Below are 18,248 nucleotides of genomic sequence, written 5' to 3' on the forward strand. Positions count from 1 at the left end.
TTACACACTGTAAGGCACGAGTCTCAAACAAGTCTAAGAAACTGGACATTATTATGTCTGCGGCCATCCTTGGGACTTAAGGATTTTACATCTGAAGACTTGCAAGTTGTACTGGCTCCGGAAGACCTGGCCTCCCAGGTTCCCCTTGAGCCTGTGTAGGGATCAGATCTATTTAAAATATATTTTTTAAAACGTTGTGGTTTTATTTATGCATTTTTTTGTTGTCGTTTTTTAGTTAATTGTTCAGTTTATTGGGGAATTCTGTTTCCATCCGGAACAGTAGTTGGCGGGATGCACATTAAATTGTGTGATCGTCAATATACCATAGAATAACTCAGAGTCAGCTTCCGGTCTGAAAGGAGGTGTAACCGTGACGAGATGATTTCGGCTGCTATCGCTCAGCCGAACAATCTGGAGAAATAATTCAAGTGTGTGTTGGAGAACTACAAAAACAGGTATACCAATACGTGCCTAAAATCAACTAAATGAATGACTGCATGTATTGTATTCATACACAATCTTTCGTGTGCATTATCCCAACCACACATGGAGGTCCCCCCATTGCTAGCTAACATTAGCTGAATGGCTGGCTAGCTAGCTAACACGTTAGTGGGCCAGAAGTCATTGCGTTTAGTAGCTAGCAATTTGTGGCAAATTCAGGAATCTAAAACCTATTTTCTGCAGACATGGTGTTTTAAGTCTCCAAACCAAATCTTGCTTTACTAGTATACCTAGGTAACGTTAACTAACTAGTGTGCTACATTTGTACCTTTAGTGACGAAAACTGTGTTTACCGTGTTGTTTTGGTTGCGCTGCAGGGTCAGGGCTCAAATAAAATTGTAAATGTCACATACTTCGTAAAGAATAGTTGTAGCATAACAGTAAAATGCTTACTTAGGGCCCTAACCAACAATTTAGAGAAATAATAACAGAAGGGATAAATACACAATAAGTAACGAGAACTTGGCTATTATACACCGGGTACACGTACCGAGTCGATGTGGAAGTGTACGAGGTGATCAAATATTATTTGTCACATGCGCCGAATACAACAGGTGTAGTAGACCTTACTGAAATGCTTACTTACAAGCCCTTAACCAACAACTAATTAAAGAGCAGCAGTAAAATAACAATAGCGGGGCTATATACAGGGGGTACCGGTTAGTCGATGTAATTGAGGTAATAAAATTTATTTATATAGCCCTTCCTACATCAGCTGATATTTCAAAGTGCTGTACAGAAACCCAGCCTAAAACCCCAAACAGCAAGCAATGCAGGTGTAGAAGCACGGTGGCTAGGAAAAACTCCCTAGAAAGGCCAAAACCTAGGAAAAACCTAGAGAGGAACCAGGCTATGTGGGGTGGCCAGTCCTCTTCTGGCTGTGCCGGGTGGAGATTATAACAACATGGCCAACATGGTAATGCATACGTGTGGTAGAGTTAATCAAATGACTTATACATAGTTAATACTAGAGAGTAACAGCAATGTAAAGGAGGGTGGCGGGCAATCCAAGTAGTCTGGGTAGCCATTTGATTAGATGTTCAGTAGTCTTATGGCTTGGGTGTAGAAGCAGTTTAGAAGCCTCTTGGACGTAGACTTGGCGCTCCGGTACTGCTTGCTGTGTGGTAGCAGAGGGAACAGTCTGTGACTAGGGTAGCTGGAGTCTTTGACAATTTTTAGGGCCTTCCTCTGACACCGCCTGGTATAGAGGTCCTGGGTGGCAGGAAACTTGGCCGTATATACTGCCCTCTGTAGCACCTTGCAGTCAGATGCCAATCACTTTCCATACCAAGCAGTCATGCGGGCAGTGAAGATGCTCTCAATGGTGCAGCTGTAGAACTTTGTGAGGACCTGTGGGCCCATGCCAAATCTATCCAGCCTGAGGGGGAAAAGGAGTTGTTGTGTCTTCTTCACAACTGTGTTGGTGTGTATGGACCATTGGTCATTCCAATTTTTCTGCAAACCATGAAAACCACCATCTCAAATTTTTCTGAAATTGTCTCTGTAGTTTGGAACAGATAAAATGAGCATTTCCTGACACATTGTGTTATAATTTGATCTCTGAGAAATTAAGCTGATTGAACTAGAGGTCGGCCGATTATTGTTTTTCAACGCCGATACCGATTATTGGAGGACCAAAATAGCTGATGCCGATTAATCGGACGATTTTTATTAGATTTTTATTTGTAATAATGGCAATTACAACAATACTGGATAAACATAAATAAAATCAATTTAGCCTCAAGTAAATAATGAAACATGTTCAATTTGGTTTAAATAATGCAAAAACAAAGTGTTGGAGAAGAAAGTAAAAGTGCAATATGTGCCATGTAAGAAAGCTAACGCTTCAGTTCCTTGCTCAGAACATGAGAACATATGAAAGCTGGTGGTTCCTTTTAACATGAGTCTTCAATATTCCCAGGTAAGAAGTTTTAGGTTGTAGTTATTATAGGACTATTTCCCTCTATACCATTTGTATTTCATTAACCTTTGACTATTGGATGTTTTTATAGGCACTTTAGTATTGCCAGTGTAACAGTATAGCTTCCGTCCCTCTCCTCGCTCCTCCCTGGGCTAGAACCAGCAACACAACAACAACAGCGACCATCAAAGCAGCGTTACCCATGCAGAGCAAGGGGAACAACTACTAGAAGGCTCAAAGCGAGTGATGTTTGAAACACTATTAGCGCGCGCTAACTAGCTAGCCATTTCCCTTCGGTTACACCAGCCTCATCTCGGGAGTTGATAGGCTTGAAGTCATAAACAGTGCAATGCTTGACGCACAACCAAGAGCTGCTGGCAAAACACGTGAAGGTGCTGTTTGAATGAATGCTTACACCTGCTTCTGCCTACCACCGCTCAGTCAGATACTTAGATACTTGTATGCTTGTATGCTCAGTAAGATTATATGCAACGCAGGACACGCTAGATAATATCTAGTAATATCATCAATCACGTGTAGTTAACTAGTGATTATGATCATTTTAATGCTAGCTAGCAACTTACCTTGGCTTACTGCATTTGCGTAACAGGCAGTCTCCTTGTGGAGTGCAAAGAGAGAGGCAGGCTGTTATTGCGTTGGACTAGTTAACTGTAAGGTTGCTAGATTGGATCCCCCGAGCTGACGAGGTGAAAATCTGTCTTTCTGTCCCTGAACAAGGCAGTTAACCCACCGTTCCTAGGCTGTCATTGAAAATAAGAATGTGTTCTTAACTCACTTGCCTAGTTAAATAAAGGTATGATAATTATTTTATTTTTTTAATTGGCAAATCAGCGCCCAAAAATACCAATTTCCGATTGTTATAACCTGAAATCGGCCCTAATTAATCGGCCATTCCGATTAATCGGTCGACCTCTAGACCGAACCACCCTCTGGAGAGCCTTTGCGGTTGTGGGCGGTGCAGTTGCTGTACCAGGTGGTGACAGGATGCTCTTGTGCACCTGTGAAAGTTAGTGGTGGGTTTTAGTGTCAAGGGGAAAAAAATCAGCCTCCTGAGGTTGAAGAGGTGTTGTTGCTGTCTGTGTGCGTGGACCATTTCAGTGGTGAAATGTACACAGAGGAACACAGAGGAACTTAACTTTCCACCTTCTCCACTGCTGTCCCATCAATGTGGATAGGGGGGTGCTCCTTTTGCTTTTTCCTGAAGTCCACGGTCATCTCTTTTGTTTTGATGACATTGAGGTTATTTTCCTGACACCACACTCCGAGGTCCCTCACCTCCTCCCTGTAGGCTGTCTCTTCGTTGTTGGTGATCAAGCCCACTACTGTTGTGTTGTCTGCAATCTTGTTGATTGAGTTGGAGGCGTGCCTGGCCACGCAGTCATGGGTGAACAGGGAGTACAGAAGGGTGCTGAGAACTCACCCTTGTGGGGTCCCAGTGTTGAGTATCAGCGGAGTGGAGATGTTTCCTACCTTCACCACCTGGGTGCGGCCTGTCAAAGTCCAGGAACCAGTTGCACAGGGTGGGGTCGAGACCCATTGTCTCAAGCTTAATGACGAGTTTGCAGGGTACTATGGTGTTAAATGCTGAGCTGTAGTCAATTAACAGCATTCTTACATGGGTATTCCTCTTGTCCAGATGGGATAGGGCAGTGTGATGGTTACTTCATCGTCTGTGGACCTATTAAGCAAATTGAAGTGGGTCTAGGGTGACGGGTAGGATGGAGGTGATGTGATCCTTGACTAGTCTCTTAAAACCTGTTGACGGGTTAGGGTTCCCTTTTGGGAACGACCCCTCCCCCGTTCAGCTGGAACGTGGCGCATGGAACGCAAAAATATTCTTAGAAATATTTAACCTCCACACATTAACAAGTGCAATAGCTCAAATGAAAGATAAACACCTTGTTCATCTAGCCAGCAAGTCAGATTTCTAAAATGTTTTACGGCAAAAACATAGCACACATTTTTGTCAAACCACCACCAAAGACACAGCTAATTTGAATAGCCACGGTGAACAAAATATGCAATCAACAACCGCAGGATTAAAAGAAAAATAATTCACTAACCTTTTGAAAATCTTCATCAGATGACAGTAATAGGACATGTTATACAGTACATTTATGTTTTTTTTCAATAATATGCAATTTATATCCATAAATCTCTGTTTACAATGACGCCATGTTCAAAAAATGCTACTCAAATGTCCGGAGAAATGATGATAGCCCCGGCAGATAACGTCAGATAACAAGCAGTACACATCATAAACTTTGACTAAATATACATGTTCTACATATAGTTAGAAAGATACACTTCTTCTTAATGCAACCGCTGTGTTACATTTATTTTTAACGTTACAGAATTCGTTCACTAGGCTATAATATGAGACGGCGCTCATAGATTAGCAATATGACTCCGCTATCTTGGAGTCCACAGAAACCCAAAATTAACACATAAATATTCCCTTACCTTTGATGTTCTTCGATCAGAAGACGTGGAAGGAGTTATACTTACCAAAAACTGCGTTTGGTTTTCAAGTCTGTGTCTTTAGGTTATCAAACACGTCAAATTCCGGTTGAAATGCAGCCAAAATTCTAGTGGATGCGCATCTAAACTTCAAAATTACATATTATATGTCGACTAAACTGGTCAAACTAAGTGCATAATCAAACTTTAGCATGTTCTAAACATGCAAAACAATCCTTAGCTCGAACAGACAAACCTACATCGTTTGGTCAAACCTGGAACAAAGAGAGCTCCGGACCCGACGCGCGCATGAAAGTACATGTATTTTCGCGTGACCCGGAGGTTTCAGCCCGCCAAAACTCGAGGGAGCGCGCGATTCTCACAATGAGAGGCCCCACTGAAAGAGGACACCGCGCTGAAGAGATAGGAACTGTTCCCAGATCCGTAGCTGGTTGGGAAGGGTGGGGGCGATGACGTCAAAGTTGGGCCAACTTTCATGATGACAAGAGAGAGTTTGGGAGAATGGCTGCCCTGAGAGTTCTGCTTTACATACAGACATAATTTGAACGGTTTTAGAAGCTTTAGAGTGTTTTCTATTCAATAATAATTATTATATGCATATATTCGCAATTTTTGACAGATTTTTTTTCTGTTTACTATGGGCACGCAATTCCTCCAAAGGGGGCAGTAGTCAGCCCTATCTTTAACAGGTTTTAACGCACTTCATGATGACAGAAGTGAGTTCTACGGGGCGATAGTCATTTAGTTCAGTTACCTTAGCTTTCTTGGGAACAGGAAAAATGGTGGCCATCTTGAAGCATGTGGGAACAGTGGGTGGGGATAGGGATTCGTTATGTCAATAAACACACCAGCCAGCTAGTCTGCCTATGCTCCGAGGACGCGGCTAGGGATGCCGTCTGGGCCGGCAGCCTTGCGAGGGTTAACACGTTTAAATGTTTTACTCACATCGGCCACGGAGAAGGAGAGCCCACAGTCTTTGGTATCAAGCCATGTTGATGGCACTGTATTGTCCTCAAAGCACGCAAAGTTGTTTAATTTGTCTGGAAGTAAGATGTCGATGTTTGCGACAGGGCTGGTTTTCTTTTTGTAATCCGTGATTGTCTGTAGACCCTGCCACATGCATCTTATGTTTGAGCTGTTGCGACTCCACGTTGTCTCTATACTGACTTTGCTTGTTTGCCTTACTACACTGTTTGTATTCGGCCATATTTCCAGTCGACTTGCCATGATTAAATGCGGTGGTACATGCTTTCAGTTTAGCGTGAATGCTGCCATCCATCCACGGTTTCTGGTTAGGGAAGGTTTTAATAGTCAGTGGGTACATCTCCTATACACTTATAAACTCGCTCACCGAGTCAGCGTATACGTAAATTTCACGTGAACGACGCAATCCTGAAGCGTGGAATCCGATTGATCAGACCAGCGTTGGATAGACCTAAGCACGGGCGCATGAAACTGTGGGTTTTGCACAACCAAAGAATTTCTGCACAAACTGTCAGAAACCATCTCAGGGAAGCTCATCTGCATGCTCGTTGTCCTCATCAGGGTCTTGACCTGACTGCAGTTTGGCGTCGTAACCGACTTCAGTGGGAAAATGCTAACCTTCGATGGCCACTTGCATGCTGAAGTGTGTTCTTCACAGCTGATTCGTGGTTTCAACTGTACCCGGCAGACTGCGTGTATAGCGTGGGTGAGCGTTGTGAACAGAGTGCCCACATGGTCTGGTTATGTCATGGGCAGACATAAGCTAGGGACAGGAATGCAATTGTGTTCCTATCTATGTAAGTTTCAATGCACAGAGATATCGTGACGAGATCCTGAGGCCCATTGTCGTGCTATTAATCTGCCGACATCACCTCATGTTTCAGTATGATCATGCACGGCCTCATGTCGCAAGAATCTGCTCATAATTCCTGGAAGTTGAGCATGTCTGTTCTTCCATGGCCTGCATACTCACCAGACATGTCAATTATTGAGAATGTTTGGAATGCTCTTGATCGACAGCACTACTGCATGTTCCTTTTCCCGCCAATATCCAGCAACTTCGCACAGCCATGGAAGAGGAGTGGGACAACATTCCACAGGCCACAATCAACAGCCTGATCAACTCGTTGCGAAGGAGATGCGTCACCCTGCATAAGACAAATGGTGGTCACACCAGATGCTCATCGGTTTTCTGATCCACACCCCTACCTTTTTTTTTTTTTTTAAGGTATCTGTGACCAACAGATGTATCTCTATTCCCAGTCATGTGAAATCCATAGATTAGGGCCTAATTTATTTATTTAAATTGACTGATTTCCTTATTTAAACTTTAACTCTGTAAAGTCTTTATTGCTGCGTCTTCTATTTTTATTCTGTGTAATATGGTATTGGTCCTGTCTCCTCACAGTCACCGTGCCCCGCCGCGCCCCCACCCCCAGCGGAGCCGTCATGTGGCAGGAGGCCCGCAAACATGAGCGCAAGCTGCGCGGCATGATGGTGGACTACAAACGCCGCGGCGAGCGCCGGCGAGAGTACTACGAGAAGATCGTAAGTTGCCCAGGCGCACTGTTTTTTTTGTTGCTTTTCTTGTGCATAGCTCATTACATTAATCATCCAGATCTGCACAACTTCATACAATCTGGTGTTTCGTGCTGGGCTGGAACTAAAGCCTTCACACCGTGTAGCTCTCCAGGACCAGAGTTGGTGATTTAATTTTTTTTACTGAATGAGGATTCACCTGCTCTGGTCTCCTCCCCCTGTCCTTCCTTTCACCCTTCTCTCCTCTACAGAAAAAGGACCCGGCTCAGTTCCTTCAGGTTCACGGCCGGGCCTATAAGATCCATCTGGACTCGGCCGTGGCGCTCGCCGCAGAAAGCCCCGTCAACATGTGAGGAGAGAAACGCGCATGAGTACAACACACACAAGACATGCATGCGCATACGTGCCACCATGTCTTACTCTTGATATAATACTGTCACACAAATACTCTTTCTGCACATCACACCCTAATCAGGATGTTATGTTCTCTTGTTGTTGCAGGATGCCCTGGCAGGGAGATGCCAACAACATGATTGACAGGTTTGACGTGAGGGCACACCTGGACTTCATACTCACCTACACCCCTCCACTCCTCAACACAGCGTAAGTGTGTGACTGAGGTCTCTCCTTCAGACTTCCTACCTTATTACGCCACTAGTAAGATGTCCTCACTGAAATTGATTATAATCATACACACACACAGGTTGATTTGTTGCGGTTGTTTAATGAAATGTGATATGAAAGGTCAAATGTGTTACGTGGGACCACCACCGTTTTTCATCAAACATATTGAAGTGTTGCGTTTGGGTTGCAGCACACCAGAACAGGAGCTAGAGGAGAGGAAGTGCAACTATGAGCGTTACAGAGGCCTAGTGCAGAACGACTTCGCCAGCAGTGAGTATCCGCCGGTGTTGGTAATGCCATGTCTCTTGTGCCTCCCTCCCAGTGGGTATATTGTGTTTCTCAGTGTTCTCTAACCTCCCGCTGTCCCTCTGCAGTCTCTGAGGAGCAGTGTTTGTACCAGATCCAAATGGACGAGCTCTATGGTGGCCTGCAGAGGCCAAATGAGGACGAGAAGAAAAAGTTAGTCCTATCCCATCTTTTCACGATCTCCATTCTCTATTTATGGCTTATAGAAGTATACTTGTATTTAGATTATTTGTATTGATTATGAATAAGCCCCTACCTTTTTTCATTTAGGCTTGCCAAGGAGAAGGCCACAATTGGCTACACGTACGAGGACAGTACTGTTACGAAGCCTGGGGAGGAAGAAGAGAAAGGGGAGGAGGATGACTCTGACAACAGCGAATCAGAGGAGGACGAGGGTATTCCAGACATTGGTGAGTTCCCGTATCTTCTCACCCACATACTGTAAGTATGAGTGGTTGGGTTGAGTGGACATTGGGCTTGTTTGACATTGCAGCCGACTGACTGATCTAGAAATGACGTTGCGTCAAAAATAAAATCAATTATTATTTGTAGATCAGTCGGTCACAATTTACCCAGAATGCATCATGTTGACTGCAATTTTGAACAAGCCCAGAAAATGGTCATGTATGTGGAATGCGAGTATGCATTATTCTCTTATACCATTTTGTTGTGTGTGTGTGTTTCAGACGTGGAGGTGGACGTTGACGAGCTCAACACGGAGCAGGAGTTGGATCTGAACAAGATGGCCACTCCATATGGAATGGCAGAGGGAGATTTTGTCAGGTCAGTCTACCTGCTCCCATTATAGGCTATGCGTTTCGCTACAATTTCAATTGTCAACGTTACATTATCGCCGCAAATGCCTGTCATAATTAGTTTTTTAAATGTCGCTTACGTTGCTTCAGGTTGCGTTTTTTTTTTTTTTTTTTTTTTTTTTTGCATTTTATGCTTCTAGTAAATGACCAGTTCCTTTCATAGTGTATTTTAACAAAGGTTAAAGAGTAAAAAGTCTGCTGTTATATACAATGTGTTAACTGGCTGATTGTTTGACAGGATGCTGAGGAAAGACAAGGATGAGCTGGAGGCCATTAAACATGCCAAAGCTCTGGAGGCAGAGAAGGCCATGTACTCGGTAAGAAAGAATTGGTGTGTGTTGCTGTTATGTCGATGATTGTTGGTAGGCCTTTTCCCTGATGATGTCACTGACTGACTGTGTATGTGACCCTCAGGGCCGTCGCTCTCGCAGACAGAGGAGGGAGTTCAGAGAGAAGAGACTGAAGGGCAGACAGATCAGCCCACCCAGGTAAACAGAAGTTTATACCAGGGTTGGGGTCAATTCAGGAAGTACACAGAAATTCCAATTATTTTCATTGCTTTTGTCATTTGAATTTAGTTTGCTCTCTGAATTTACTTGGTATGGAATTGACCCCAACCCTGATTTTTATACGATATGGGGTAACTCACCTCATCCACGACCAATGTATAGCGCACACATGGTACGAGACACACTGTCACAACTCTTTTAAACCCTTTCTCTGTTTATGATCCCCAGCTATGCCAGGAGAGACAGCCCAACCTACGATCCCTACAAACGGTGAGCTGGAGGCCAACCATTTAACTTTCTGTTGAAGTTTTTCACTTTAAAAGTCCATCTAATAGTATGTTTTGACTAGGAAAGTAATGGCACTGTCATCCTTTTGGTCAGTGCTACCAACTAATGATGAACTGCTTGCTAGTTTGAGGTCACCCTTTTAATCAGTAGAGAGAACACTGATGATTCTCCCTTCCCTGGCAGCGCGATAGGTAGCTTAGTGGTTAGAGCTAGTTCGAATCCCCAAGTTGTCTAGGTAGGGAGCATCTGCCCTAGCACATGATGCCAAAATGCATCATACGGTGACACTTTCTGTATTTTGAAAGTTCTATATCTTGAAAACGTGATTGCTGGCATGCAAGCCATTTTGGGACTGTATCAACAGTTGACTAGTGAAACAAATGCCAAAACAGTTTTTGAGTGGAATTTTCCTTTACCCCGTAATTAGTCCAGCGTCGCTGTCAATAATGGCTGATCCCTGGCCTTGAGCCCACTCTCCGAGGGTGGGCTCAAGTTCACACCACACACTTGTACAGGTTACACGCTTGTACATGTGTGAAACAAGACAAATATAAGCAGCCCTATGTTTTTTTTTCTGTTTGTTTTTTTGTGTTTTTTTTTGACCTCCTTCCTCTCTCCCTCAGGCCCCAGTCAGAGTCCAGTTCTGAGTCGCGGTCCCGCTCCCGTTCCCCGGGCCCAGAGAAGATCACCTTTATCACCAGCTTCGGAGGCAGTGACGAGGAGGCTGCAGCTGCAATTCAAGCTCCACCCCCTGTCCACACCCCCGCCAACTCGCTGCACCAGCCCGCAGGTCATAGCAGGGGCTCCCGGTCGGTAGCTTTCCCCTTCTGCTTTCCATTGGTTGTTTACTCCTGTCAGTCATGTTGCTGTCCATTGACTACAGCTGTAAAGATTTGCGCTTTAGAGATTTGGTAGGTGAAGTGGAGCTCAGATTTAGGTTAGTAAGTTTGACCTGAACAGTTTACAGTCCTAGTAGTGACCTTTTTAGAGATGCGTGTTAGTTTGTACATCCCAAACAGCAAATTCTGCATGTTGTTATTCATGGTAAATCAATTAGATTGTGTACTTCTTCACATTAAAAGCTGCCCTAGACAACTTAGTACCACTTTTAAAGGCACCAGGAGGTAAGGGAAAACGTATATGGCATGTACGCCATGTGTCAATATTCAGTATGGTTCACAAAGTAGCAGCAATGCTTAAGTCCTGAGCTCTGGTCTACCTGTGTGGTTACATGATTTTACAACACAATTGCAGCACTATCAGTCCAATGTAGATCAAAACCTGAAATAAAAATGAGTTCAAGCGGACATTTAGGATTAGAGCAGCCTGTGGGTCGTTGCTAATACCTCAGTGTTGTCTCTCTGTTCAGCAGACGCCGCTCTTCCTCCAGCCCTTCCTCCTCTTCCACCCACTCTTCCACTCATCGCTCCTCCTCTCGTTCCTCCTCTCACTCACGCCGCGACAGACGCCGTGGAGGAGGGAGGGACAGACGACATTCCCGCTCCCGGTCGAGGCGGCGCTCCGACTCGCGGTCCCGGGGTAGAGGAGCCAACGGAGGAGGAAGAGGGGGGTCACGGAGGAGATGCGACCGGACACAGTCCCGCTCCAATGACCGAGATGGAGACCGGGAGAGGGACAGGGAGCGAGACAGGGACGTGGGACGTTGCTTCGTGGCACGCAAGCGCACACGGTAAGGCAGCCTAGACAACAATATTTATTTATATTTTTTGGACCCCTTTTTCTCCCCAATTTTGTGATATCCAATTGGTAGTTAGTTTTGTCCCATCGCTGCAACTTCCGTACGGGGCCTCCCGGTCACGGCCGGCTGCGACACAGCCTGGGATCGAACCCGGGTTTTGTAGTGACGCCTCTAGCGCTTCGATGCAGTGCTTTAGACAGCTGCGCCTCTTGGGAGGCCCCTCCATACGACTTTTTTAACCTAAGTAAATCCTGAACGTAATGTATTTTTAAAAATCCTACCACTTACATGAACCGGTGAGCTCTTCGACGTTGTGCTGATCACATCTGTCTGCTCGACTTCCAGGTCCCGCTCGAACTCTCGACAGGGGGACCGTGCAAGGCGGGGGGGTGGGGGGCGGACTTTGGGAGGCCATCAGAGGGGGGTCAGCAGCAGTAGTCCTAGCCCCTCCCAATCCCCCCAGCCCAGCTGCACCCCTTCCCCCTCACACAGAGGAGGCCCGCCCTCTGCCACTGCACTCTGTGACAAGCTGAGAAAGTGAGTCCACTGACACCTACATGCATAAACACACTAGAGATCTTAAACGGGTTCAAAAAAAGTTGGACCCGTTCCGAAATAGACCTGGGGCTTTCCCGCCCAGACCCGATATGCATAAATACAATTTTTAAATATAATGACCTGTTCTAAAAGTACACAAGAACAACTAGACCTGTTCTGATCCAGACCGACTTAGGGAATCAGACAAAAAGTCAATTTTAAGCTACTTTATTAACTGGCGCTGATAAGCAAGGGGGAGAGAGGGGGGCCGTGCGTGTACTCCAAGTGTGTGAGCGAGTGACACGGAGGAGGGCGTGAAAGATGAGACCGCAACCAACCAAGCCAAAGGAAGGACGGAGGGAGGGAATGCAACCAACCAAGCCGACTCGTGTTATAGTAGATAGCTGCCATAGCTAGGTTATTCATCATTCAATATGATTACAAATCAAATGTTATTTGTCAAATGCTTTTTAAACCAATAGGTGTAGCCTAACAGTGAAATGCCTAACTTTACCTTCCATTGACTAGATCTATAACTTTTGCCACACATGGAGCCTCTGACTGTAGCCTATTGCCGCTTTGACTTATAATTGGCCAACAAGCTACATGTGCCATTCTCGTGAAAAGCAAGAGCAGCAGCATAAATGATTACATTTCTCTCTCTACTGCAGCAGTCGCTGTTTGGATCTGTACGCATCATGTGCAAACTCAGTTAAAATGACAGGTACCCGAGACCTGTGACAATCAGATCTGACCCAGACCCTGTGATATTTAGAATTCTGGGTCCCGGATTGGGTCTGGTAATCAGGTATAGGTAGATCCGCGAAGACCTCTAAAGCACAAACACATTAATACTCACATATGTATATATACACCCAGCCTCCCCCTCACATGCCGTTTAAAACAAACAGCAGCAGTAAGTAGCTAATATTTGCCCTAGTCTGTCCCATGGAGGAGCTCTCTAATGGGAAATGGTGACCATTTCAGCCCTACTTTTCTTCCTCTTTCTCCCCCTCTCTCTTTCTCTCCCTCCAGGCCTGATACTCCGGGTGGTAAAGAGACGGGAGCTGCCAAAGTCAGTAAGAATTTGATCTAGCTGGGTTTGTTGCAAAAGTCTACGCCTCCCTCACCCCTGACAGGCTGAGCTGGCTATCCATCAGGCCGGGGACCCCCCCTCAAAGGCCACTGTGCACACAGAGAATGGAAATCATATGAAATGTCTTTTGACTGCCCCTCTCTGTGGAGCTCCCATATTTTTAAATGGTGTCCTTACCTCCCCCCTGAATGTAGTGTAGAGTTCAACCCTTCTCTACTCAGTGTAGAGTGTGGTTACAGGGTTAGCCTGCCTCCAAAGGGCACAACCTACATTGCAGAGTGTTGTGACAGACTTTTCCCGGACCCTTCTTTCTCCGTATCCCTGAATGGACTGGTGTTCCCAGCACCCTTTCTGTCACTTATGTATCTGTCTATGTTATGAATATTCTGCGGCACCTGCTGAGCTATGCAGAGTGGTGCGGGTCAGACCAGGGAGTGGAGTGTGTCCCTCAATCTCAATGCTGAGACGTTTCACTCTACATATAGACAACACATTTTTAAAGCCTGTGCCCTCCGACTGGGGGGAAAGCACTGATATGTCATTGTCAGAAGCTCTTAAATGGCTTCCTTGTCTCCTTTCCTTGTCTCCTCTCTCCCCTCACCATTGATCTTAAGGGACTGGGCCAGTAAAAGCGCAGGAGTAGTAAAGGAAGCCATATAAGAGAATAGGGGGGAGAGTAGTCTGGGTGCGTTCCAATAGTCTTAAGAGGCTTCCTCTCCTCGTCTCCATTCTGCCATCTGCGCTGACGGTAAAGAACTAGACCGGTGAAGGCGGTGCACTGGCAGGCATACTCTATATTCTTCTCTGTTACGTTTCAGATCAGCTAAAGTGAAGGACACTCAGGAGAGGAGGCCATTTTAGGCTGCTATGTAGTGAGTTCGGAGCTCTCAGGTGTATGCAGCTGTTGTGGACAGCAGAGCGGTGAGAGGGGGGCTGGGCTTGTCTGAGCAGGCAGGAGAAATACACCACCGTGCCTCTCCACCCAGGACTTAACAGCACACACTGTTACCTGCTGCCTTCCCCTTAGAGACACGCCACTAGACATGGCTAGTAACCGCTCCAGTACAGGGGATTCACCGGGGTAAAGGGATGTCTCGTAGTTGCTGTGTAGAAGGAGAGTGATAGAGGGAAGGGTCATTAAACTCAGTAGGTTGCCATTTTAGCCTGTTGTGTATGTGTGCGCTTGTTTATCCTCAAGCTGAATTCCTACCTGGCCAGGGAGTGTCAGCAGGGAATGTACAGGGGGGGAGGGCAGCTGGCGCTACTTGTGCCAGACTGTTCTTTCCCTGTTCGACTCTCTTACCCTTAGCTGTCTTCACAACATTCACACATATGTACAAATGCATAAGACACATATACTTAAGAGTCCAGTTCCTTGTAATGTGATCCTGTCCTGCTACAGTGTGCAACGGGCACGGGGTTTGCCTCTCCTCCCCTCACGTAGCCGGCTCTTCCAGTCCAGCAGAGAACAGGACATGACAAACGGCTCGCGTGATTTACGGCCGTATAACCCCCATATGACTAACCGTGGCCTTACCAGCTGCTTTATGAGGCAGTGGTGGTCCAAAACGTGCCCATCCCCGTAGTTCCACACACACCCTGCGCTCCTGCCCTGCGAGTGTGTGTGCTGATGCCTGCGTGTCTCTTACAGCCCAGGATGACCCCGCAGGAGAAGCTGAAGATACGCATGCAGAAGGCCCTCAACAGGCAGTGTGAGTAGACAGACTGGACTCTTTGGTCAGTCTCAGTTACAACTAGTTGATGCTGTGTTTGTATATAAATATTCATCCTACCTCTGCTCTTCTGTTTCTCCCACAGCCAAGGCGGATAAGAAAGCAGCCCAGGCGAAAGTCACTCAGCAGGAAAATAAGCGAGCGGTGCGTGTGGATTCGTGTTTGTGATCTGCTAGCCAGCTCCCCCGCCCCCCCATTATAGCATATTGTGATGTTTCCTCTAGAAACAGACAGTGTCCCCCTAAGACAGTCCTTTGATACATGTTGTCATCTGCCAGTGGCCCTCATGGCTGTGTATACTTTACAGGAGCGCGAGGGAGAGCTCAGAGCCATGGCACGCAAGATCCGCATGAAGTAAGACTGTGTGTGTGTGTGATGCTGCATTGTGGTGCCGTATGACTCTGGTTAAACGGTGGTGTGTGTGTGTGTGTGTGTGTTCCAGGGAGCGTGAGCGTCGGGAGAAAGAGAGGGACGAGTGGGAGAGACAGTACGGACGACAAAGCCACTCGCCCTCCCCATCTAAATATGGTGAGTCACCCCTTAACTGTCATCGTTGTTAAATCCTTGACGGGATGTGTTCAATTACACACTTTTTGAAATGGCCGTGCAATTGGGATGCAGCTCATAAGCCTCTCACAGTACTAGTTGTGGCTCAGTATTAGTTGTCAAATCAAATTGTATTTGTCACACGTGCCGAACACAAAAGGTGTAGACTTCACCGTGAATTGCTTACTTACGAGCCCTCTCCCAACAATGCAGAGTTAAAAGTAAGCATTTGCAAATGATACAATGTGTGTGACATTGGCTCAGTACTAGTTCTGAGTGTTGTCAATTAACTTTCTGGCACGCTGTTGTGTTGGTCATTCTTTCATCAGGTGTGTCTGTCCTCTTGTCTGTCCCTCAGGTCGTGACCACAGCTCATCCAGAAGGTATGTGAGCAACCACAAGAATCTCCACTGTTGAGGAAGGATGTTGACTCTCGCGCACGTTATCTCAGTAGCGCATCATACTCTCCCTCTGCGATCTGTCGCAACTCTTTCTCGACACTGTAATGGGGGAAGTTATGATCACTGAAGTCCATATTCAGTTTAGAGTGATTAACACAATGTTGAGCATATTTCTGTAATGCTCAAGATTTCCAGTGTTCTATTTGTGCCACACGACAGACACACACACTCTCACACTCTTTGTTCCTCCCCCCCCACACACTCATATTCAAATGTATTCTCTCCCGCTCACACGCACCCACATTGGGACAAAGAGTTTGAATCAAAAGCCTGCATACTCTCTCAGAGGGCTGTCAGTACTGATGTTAGGCTCTCTCGTCCCTGGTCCTCCCTGGGGAGTTGTGGGGCCGGCTGTGGTTGGGTAGTGGGGGATACACACTGAACCTGGAGTCTCGGTACATCAGAAACAGATGAGGCTTAACACTGTCAGTCTCAATACGCTACAGCAGTTCTGCACTTAGACCATCCATGTGTATGCGACAGACCAATGGTAGCTTAGTCAAATATGATACAAGCTAGCAAGTACCAGCAAATACTGGAGAGCAACTGTTTACACCAGGAAGTATCCCAATATTTTAAAGAAAGTAATGTCTTGTGTAATAACTGGCTAGTCATGTCCAGTTTGACATATAGCATTATATGTGGGGGTAGTGAATATACTGTGGGGGTCCAAATGTAGCACTGTGTTACCTGAGACTCAAACACACTCTTTTCTCGGGTTTCCAGGAGGTCCCGTTCCCGGTCGAGGAGTCCATATTACCGATACTAAACATACCGCTTGGACCCACTAACCCCCACAACCCTCCTCATCCCCTCTTCTGCCTACTGTTCCAGTGAAGAGATTTGAGAAAAGGAGAGAAGTGAGGGACAATGTGCTGAAGGGAAGTGGTAGAGAGACTGAATGAGGGTGAGGTAGAGATGGATGGGGGAGAGGAAAATGGAAGAGCTGAATTGGAGGCCGGAGATTGAGATTTGGTAGTTATTGCATCTGGCCACATTTTAGTATCAGTAATTCTGCATACATATTTATCTCCTTCTATGATGGTCTTGCTTTTTCTCCATCTCTGGGTTTTCTTTCTATCGTTCCCTGTGCCCCCGTCCCCTCAATCTCTCTCTGAGAAGAGTATGTTGGCATCACTGAATAGGATGTAAAAGAAATCGGATTTAAATTTTTACCTTCATCTATGTACATAGTTTTCTTCAATTACAAGTGAGTGAACATTGATGAAATCCCGAGGCGGTGTATAGCTCCATGTGAATACGAAAAATAATTGGTCGCTAATGATTTGAATCTTTTTGTATGGCATGCCCCCCAACCACTCACCCAGTGAATTGAGACTTGATTGTACTCTTCTGAGTAACAGATTGTTTTAATCCAAATATATGATCAGTTATCAAACTGAGAAATCCAAATAAAATGCACAAAAGTATGTCGTCAATCTATTGGTTTTGTGTCTTTACTTGAATGTTCTCATCTCTCATACATATGCATTATAAATGTCCCCAAGTCATAACTGCAACAATTCACTAGTGAGGCTTTGTTGAGTCAAGCAGCAAAGTGTCTTGTCCAACACTTGATTAAAGTTGTTTGGAGTTATATAAAAGACAGGGACCAATTTAACAAGTAGTTTGGTTATTGTAGCTAAGATGCATTTACAATTATACATTATAATGCATTTTGTCGAAATGATTGCGCTTTAGCGTACTGGTAAGATCAACTCACCATAAGTGATGAGTGTGAAGGGAAGGTGTCAGCATTTATAGTTTACTACCCTACTTGTAAGGCGCAGTTCTCGTTAAGCAGGCCACGTTTAGCCACCGGGTGGCGCCAAACACCTTATTTCGTTTAATAACCTACCTTTTACGCACATTATTCAGCATGTGTTACATCTAACCATTTACAATGTTTCACAACATCCTTTATAGCTATATTGTCTCCTAATCCGTCTGAATCATTTCCCAACCAAGATAAGTTAGCGTCTAGGCTGCTTAGTTTGGCTTTGTAAAAGTTTACGGTCAGGCCTATGGTTTTTAACCCCACCCGCCACTGTATTTGATGTGCTGTCTGGTGAGTAACAAAAGGAGAAACGAACAGACCGTTTACATCGGTTTCGAAATCAGCCGGACAGCAAAACAAACACCTGTCTTCAGCGACCTTGTTAAAGCCACTTCCTCCTCACCCACATC

The 18,248-nt window shown here is 45.5% G+C and overlaps 1 protein-coding gene across 8 annotated transcripts; it reads left to right on the forward strand.

The window, feature by feature from the left end:
- The first annotated feature begins 302 nt into the window (after positions 1 to 302).
- LOC112266739 (CLK4-associating serine/arginine rich protein) lies at positions 303 to 17,500 on the forward strand. Of its 8 annotated transcripts, none has more exons than XM_024444492.2 (21): positions 303 to 455; positions 7,317 to 7,456; positions 7,699 to 7,796; positions 7,949 to 8,050; positions 8,262 to 8,341; positions 8,446 to 8,530; positions 8,648 to 8,787; positions 9,064 to 9,160; positions 9,431 to 9,509; positions 9,607 to 9,680; positions 9,930 to 9,971; positions 10,613 to 10,798; positions 11,359 to 11,679; positions 12,034 to 12,225; positions 13,261 to 13,300; positions 14,973 to 15,033; positions 15,140 to 15,198; positions 15,362 to 15,408; positions 15,497 to 15,582; positions 15,959 to 15,983; positions 16,788 to 17,500. In XM_024444492.2, the coding sequence occupies exons 2-21, from the start codon at positions 7,358 to 7,360 to the stop codon at positions 16,828 to 16,830; spliced, it is 1,956 nt and encodes a 651-aa protein (XP_024300260.1). In that variant the 5' UTR covers positions 303 to 455; positions 7,317 to 7,357; the 3' UTR covers positions 16,831 to 17,500. The 8 variants fall into 8 exon arrangements, 4 of the variants coding, with proteins under 4 accessions (XP_024300260.1, XP_024300261.1, XP_024300265.1 ...); XM_024444493.2 differs by having other exon boundaries at positions 11,362 to 11,679; XR_006078789.1 differs by lacking the exons at positions 15,959 to 15,983; positions 16,788 to 17,500 and having other exon boundaries at positions 13,261 to 13,304; positions 15,497 to 15,574.
- The last annotated feature ends 748 nt before the right edge of the window (positions 17,501 to 18,248 follow it).

Source organism: Oncorhynchus tshawytscha, linkage group LG14, assembly GCF_018296145.1.
Source record: "Oncorhynchus tshawytscha isolate Ot180627B linkage group LG14, Otsh_v2.0, whole genome shotgun sequence".
In the NCBI taxonomy this organism is placed as follows: Eukaryota; Metazoa; Chordata; class Actinopteri; order Salmoniformes; family Salmonidae; genus Oncorhynchus; species Oncorhynchus tshawytscha.

Coding starts and splice junctions, on each gene's coding strand:
- LOC112266739 (XM_024444492.2), top strand. CDS start 7,358: ATGTGGCAGGAGGCCCGCAAACATGAGCGCAAGCTGCGCGGCATGATG. Junction 10,799..11,358: donor GGTCATAGCAGGGGCTCCCG/GTCGGTAGCTTT, acceptor CTCTCTGTTCAG/CAGACGCCGCTCTTCCTCCA. Junction 15,409..15,496: donor GCACGCAAGATCCGCATGAA/GTAAGACTGTGT, acceptor TGTGTGTTCCAG/GGAGCGTGAGCGTCGGGAGA.